Source organism: Cynocephalus volans, chromosome X (genome assembly GCF_027409185.1).
Source record: "Cynocephalus volans isolate mCynVol1 chromosome X, mCynVol1.pri, whole genome shotgun sequence".
NCBI lineage: Eukaryota > Metazoa > Chordata > Mammalia > Dermoptera > Cynocephalidae > Cynocephalus > Cynocephalus volans.
This window is the reverse complement of record NC_084478.1, coordinates 82,354,459-82,361,188: the sequence shown is the minus strand read 5'-3', so window position 1 is coordinate 82,361,188 and position 6,730 is coordinate 82,354,459. Positions and strand designations below refer to the sequence as shown.

At 40.0% G+C, this 6,730-nt stretch overlaps 1 protein-coding gene across 1 annotated transcript; it reads left to right on the top strand.

Annotated features, from left to right (window-relative positions):
- Positions 1-303: 303 nt before the first annotated feature.
- On the top strand, positions 304-1,681 carry LOC134366582 (nucleosome assembly protein 1-like 2). The gene is given in 2 exon segments (XM_063082941.1): positions 304-1,148; positions 1,150-1,681. Coding segments are annotated over 2 exon segments (1,377 nt in total).
- The last annotated feature ends 5,049 nt before the right edge of the window (positions 1,682-6,730 follow it).

Below are 6,730 nucleotides of genomic sequence, written 5' to 3'. Positions count from 1 at the left end.
GCCCACTGTGGCTCTGCAGTCTTTGGCCCGCTCCTGCACGACCGGCCACGGCAGACATTGCCGCCCTCTGCACCCTAGCCCAGGCTGCAGCTGCTTCGGTCCAGCTCTCAACAGCCTCACTCAGCACCGCCTTTTATCCCCGCAGCTTCCTTTACCGTCGTTCCCGCAGTCCGCCCGCCACTGCTCGTTCGACCTCTGCCTCGGCCATCGCCGCTTCTGTTATTTCGGTGAGTTTTTTCCTGCAGAGGTCAGGTCTCCTGCTCTCGGTGGTAGCCACCTTAGTCGTGTACGTTCCTTTGAAAAATGGCCGAGTTAGCCGATCAGAAGGGATTGTCAGAATCCAGTCAAAAAGAGGCTGGCCATAAGATAATGATGGAGGGGACCGGGGAACATCGGGAGCGCGGTGAAGATGCCGCCGCTGGGTCTGGAGACCACCGGGAGCGCGGTGAAGAAACCGCCGCTGGGCTCAGCGGAGAAGGGGGGAAAGGTGAAGATGTTGCTGCTGGGTTGGGGGAAGACGGGGAAAAAGGTGGAGAAACTGATGAGGACTCAGACCCAGAACGTCCAAAAGGACTTATCGGTTATCTTTTAGATACAGACTTTGTTGAAAGTCTGCCAGTGAAAGTTAAGTATCGTGTGTTAGCCCTTAAAAAACTTCAAACTAGAGCGGCCAATTTAGAATCCAAATTCTTGAGGGAATTTCATGACACTGAAAGAAAGTTTGCTGAAATGTATCAACCCTTATTGGAGAAAAGACGTCAGATCATCAATGCGATCTATGAACCCACAGAAGAGGAATGTGAATATAAGTCAGACTCGGAGGACTATGATAACGAGGACATGTATGATGAGGATGAGATGTATGGTAATGAGGAGGGTATGGTACATGAGTACGCGGGTGAGGATGGTGGTTATGAGGACTATTATTATGATTATGCTGTGGAGGAAGAGGAGGAGGACGACGACAACGACACGGAGGCTACTGGAGAAGAGAATAAAGAAGAGGATCCTGAGGGAATTCCTGATTTTTGGCTGACTGTTTTAAAAAACGTTGACACACTCACTCCTTTGATTAAGAAATACGATGAGCCTATTCTGAAGCTCCTGACAGATGTTAAAGTGAGGCTTTCAGATCCTGACGAGCCTCTGTTTCACACTAGAATTTCACTTCGAACCCAATGAATATTTCAAAAATGAGCTGTTGACAAAGACCTATGTGCTGAAGTCAAGTTTAGGACATTATGATCCCCATCCTTATAGGGGAACTGCGATTGAATATTCCACAGGCTGTGAGATAGATTGGAATGAAGCAAAGAATGTCACTTTGAAAACCATCAAGAAGCATCAGAAGCATCGAATCTGGGGAACAATCCTAACTGTGACTGAAGATTTTCCCAAGGATTCATTCTTCAATTTCTTCTCTCCACGTGGAATCAGCTCAAATGGAAGACACAGAAATGATGATTTTTTACTTGGTCACAATTTACGTACTTACATAATCCCAAGATTGGTATTATTTTTCTCAGGTGATGCACTTGAATTTCAGCAGGAGGGGGTAGTTAGAGAAGTTAATGATGCAATTTATGACAAAATTATTTACGATAATTGGATGGCTGCAGTTGAGGAGGTTAAAGCCTGTTACAAAAATCTTGAGGCATTGGTAGAAGACATTGATCGCTAAAGCAGAGTATTACATAGCCTTGAAATTAACTGCCCTAGTTCTAGTTACTCAAGATATAAGAAGTATTGTGCTCTTTATTTTTTTTTTTGTACTGTCAGTTAAAACGCATGTTTCAGAAGAAGAAAGTTCAAATACTAATTAATTTGACCTTGCATTTTAGCAGTAGAATGTTTTTAAGAAATGTAAACTGTGGTAAATGATTTAAGACATTAATATAGTATTGTGTAGTTTAATCCTTCTGAAGTCCTTTTGTCATGTAGCTATTAATCTGTGGCTGTGAATATTATCAGAAATGCTAAATGAGATCAATATTTATTTCGAAAGAAAATCTTGGGAACTAACCCAAGCATTTTTGCTGTTGTTCATTTTTTGTATTTTTGTTTTCTTAGTCCTTTAGCTAGTGGGTTTAATTTTATTATGCCTGCTTCATTTTGCAATAGAAATGCAGTAGAATTTAGAACTTGAATGCTTAAAAAGAGGCCTGTGTATGGTTAAGAATTTCAGGCAAAACCACATTTATTATTAATGACAGCTTGCTCATAAGCTCTTGTATTTTATGGGACTGTGATAAATAATAAAACTTAGTGGATTGAGGTTATTATTTATTCAGTGAAGCATTAATCACAGTATTTTCAAAAATTTGCACATAATGTTCTGTGTAATTGTGTAAACCATGATTACAATGTATAATTCTCTTTTCCTATAGTATACTGAATCATTCATTGAAAGTGATCATTTTACCATCTTGAAAAGATATTTCATGTTCTTTCAGTGCAAAATAAAATTAATAACAATTTCATTGTTTCATGTTTAAAAAGTGATCTTTTTTTTGATCATAAAAGTAATATGTTCATTGGAGGACATTTGGAAAATACTAGAAAAAATACATTAATTAAAGACAAAATCCATATACCCACTCCCCCCAAAATAAGCATGTTAATATTTTGATTTATTTTCTACACTTATTTTTGTACATGTTAATACATGCATGCAAATTTACTAACACTATACTAAGATGTGCAACGAAAGTGTATCTTTTTATTGCTTATAACTGATCTAATCTTAATTCCATGTCTATTTTCACTCCACAGGGTAGCAGGGAAACAAAAGCCTTAATTTTAATCAATGCAGTAAACTCTTTGCTATTCAATAACTTCAATTCACTATAAATAACAGACTCCTGTGTGTTAGTCTGTATTTCACATTTCTCACCTACCCTTCCACAATGTCATCTGGATGTATAGGGGCTTACATTACTTTATGACACTGGGAGGATGCACTCACCGGGGACAATGAAATGTGGTTGGTCAGACCTTGTCCCAGAACTGCCTTCCTCACATGTGGAAACTCAGAGATTGGCTTCATCCTTTCGCCAACTCTGAAGGTCACATCCATCCCTCTAGAACAAAAGGGAACTTCTTGGCCCTTCCATGTCACATTAGAGCTGAGAGTGGCTAGGAAATGCTCACTCTGTCTCTTAATTGCTGCCTGTCCACTCTTCTATCCCATTTGGTTATGATGTACTTTCACAGAGTTACAAACCAAAAGTGGAACAAAAGCATCTCCCCTGGTGACTTATTCTTCCACTATTGAACATGCGTTGTCCTCCAGATTTTGGTCCAGAGAGGTAAGTTTGTAACATTGCCTATGCTTCTCTTATTTCTGTTTCATCTTTCTACAGTCAACTGGAGAGGAAGGTATGAGTTTTTTTCTCTCCATCTCCCATCTAGACAGGACCCTCCTCTAATGTTAAATCTTTCTCCTAGGAATGATGGTAGATATTCATTTGCTTTTCTCTGGGGTTGACAGAATACAAGCAAACAGACAACTTACAAATATAAGGAAATTTAAATCAGGAGATACTTCCAATGTATACCTGGTAAATATAGACTTCTTCATACCATTAATCTTGGCCTTTATGAAATTTCTCTCTCCAAACCCCTCCCACACACAAAGATTGGGCACCTTTTAACTGTGGCTACTGTTATTGTGTATGACAAAGTCAGGAACATGGGTGTATCTTTCCTGTTATTTCACAGAGGAGGCGGAGGCAGCTTGAAGTCTCTCCTGTCTATTTTTCTTGCCTCTATGAGATAGAACAGTAAAGGTTCTTCGGGGTTTGTTTTGAGGGCAGGCCGGGCCCCTTTGCTGTAGTTATCATGTCAGTGATCTCCAGCCAGAGGCAGGGACACACCTACAGTTGAAAAACTTGGGTTTATTCCTCATTGCAGTAAGGCAGAACACACATTATGGGGAACCACGAAATGTATCAGTAAGTGGATGTTAGAGAAAACATTACAGGATTTTGGCTTTGGTTGTATTATTTGGTGAAGGGCCTAAGGAAGTGGGAGTTTACTGACAGAAAGTGGGGGCAATTTTATGATTGGTAACTCAATAATTCATATTTATGGGTAGGGGAGACTAGAACAAGGACAAAAGTGTAATTGGTAAAGAAATTGTAGCCAGTCATTTTAGCCTGAGTGGGGGGAGCGTGGTATTTTGTGGGTGGCACAGTGACCTTGTTTTAGTCTATGCTTAGACAAAATTAAGTGGTCATGCTTTGTCTTATTTCATCAGTCCTAGGGTAACCTGTCTGAGGTTGGTATTCTATGACATGGTTTATGTCCAATAAGAGAATAGCATGGCCTAGCTGCAAATGCCAGACCAGCTTCCTGATGTTAGGGACTCCTTTTCATTTTTCTTTCTTTTGCCTCTTATTAGGGAATACAATTTGAGGCTCTAATCGCTCACATAGATTATGGTGGGATGGAAGTTCATTCGATTTGGATTTAGTGTAGTGCAAAGGCCCTTTAGGCCTTGAGGGTAGGCCACTAGCTTCTGTCCACTTACTAGACAGCCCTGTACTAGGGTTTGGGACCCACGTGTGACAAAAAAATAGAATTTATGTTATCTGATCTTTAACAAAAGAATCATTCTTATGGTCTTGGAGTGGTCGCTGAGGTGGCTGTTGGGCCTTATCAGAATTTTGGTATTTTTAGGGACTATACTGAAGTACATAAATACAACAAAATTACATTTTTGGATACACAATAATTTATAGTATAAATTACAGTATTCATTATTATATATCATATGGAAGAGTGGCTAGTCTTTGAAGTCAGGCTTCCTGGATTCAAATCCTAACTCTAACTCACTAGTTGGGTGACGGGTGCAAGTTACTTTATGTATCTTAGTTTTCATATCTGTAAAAGTATGATAATAATTGTACATCTACCTCATAAGATTATCATGAAGAATCAATTACTTTATATAAAGTGCTTAGAACTATGCATGGCATATCAATGATATATAGGTGTAACTATCTTTATTATTTTTATTACTAAATTTATATCTGTAAAAAGTTCAAAACTGGTATACAGTAAGGGTGCAGTAATTTCTTATTAAATTATTCATAATTGCTTCCCTAATTTGTTTCTATTTTAAACAAAAGCTCATACTATGCATTTTAGTAACAGAATCTCCAAGATACCTACAAGTGTCAAGAAGTGCTAAGTGTCAAGTTTAGCAGCAAAATTTAAGTTACTGACAAGACTGGCTACTAAAAAGGAAAATAAATTGACTATCGTGCTACTTCCTCACTGCAAAGTACATTCATTAGCTCAATACTCATGATAGGCCATTTGTTCACTTGCCAATAAATGTATCATGAGACTCATTTAAAATATTTGGAAACCAGAGAAAAACAGAATATACAAAATACAAATCACATAAAATTATATGTTATCCATAGGTATATAGCAGATTTGACTTCTCAGATACTACACAGGTATATGCAACATGAAGCTCATTATTCTAAAGCAGAAAGCCTTTTAAAAAGAAAGAGTAAGTTTACCAGGAACATATCTCTGAAATGTATTTTCTTCTAATTATTTGCCAAATAATACAGTGTTTTAAAGTAAAAGAGAAAAGAATGTTCAAAATGAAACAGCTCTGCTTTGTTAAAAACCACACTGATGATCCATATGTTTATCTATTCTCGGGGTGTTTTAACTCAGTAGAAACTCTCAAGGTCATGCAACAAAGGAGCAAACCACTCTACCCCTTCTCCCGCATCTCCACTCCCCCACTGGCTCTCTGCGCGCGCATGTGTGTGTTTGCGTACGCTCTCGTGTGGGATGGGCGTGAAGCGGGATGGGAGTGCTCGAGAAGCGGTGGTCATTCGTCATAAAAGACCCCAGCCCTGGTAACATTTCTGTCCCTGGGCTTGTGCTTGCTTACGTAGGGTTAGGAGGGAGGAGAGAAGAGGTTGAATCCTCAAGGAGTTCCACTTGCCCTAGTTTTTAAGTCCCTTTGGTCTCTGAGCGGGTGGGTGTGCGTGCGTGCGTGTGTGTGCGTGCGTGCGTGTGTGTGCATGCGCTCTGGTCAATAGTAATGGGTGTATCATCGTTCAGGGCTGGGTGTTTTATTCAGCCTTGTTCTATGTGTAGAGGTACATTTGGTCTGTCGCCTGTGAGAAGAGAGGCTGTCCTTGCTGAGGTGTATAGGGGTCGGATGCCATAAGTGGCTTTGCAGGAGGCCAGGAGTGAAGGCGTGTTCGCCCACCTTGAAGTCAAGGTTATGTTGTCTGCCAGCTAAAGCAACGGAACAGCAGAGTGTAGGGAAGGATAGGTGGCAGCGTAGAGGAAGGGGTCCTGGCTTGGTTAGCATTGTTCTGACAGATATCTGGGGAAAACAAATCCTGGAAACGGGTAACGTGGGAGATTTTTGGATGAGTTCAGACTTGGAGTAACTCGGGCCTCAAGTACCTGCGGAATAGACATCCTTTTGGTCGATGACCCTTTGGACGGGGACAGATTTGGAAATTGGCTGTATATAAATACAGGTGTGTACATGTATACAAAAAGTGGTGCGTGTAAAGGGAGTGTTACTGGTTCTGACACCTCCTGAGCACTTTCATGTCAATACTAGTGTAGGTGTATTTGGAAGAAGAAAGAGATAAAATGTTAATTATCTAGATGTAGTTCACTGCCTCTGTAAAATTCAGAACCTATCTGTTAGTTTAAACTTTATACAAAAGATTCTGCATCC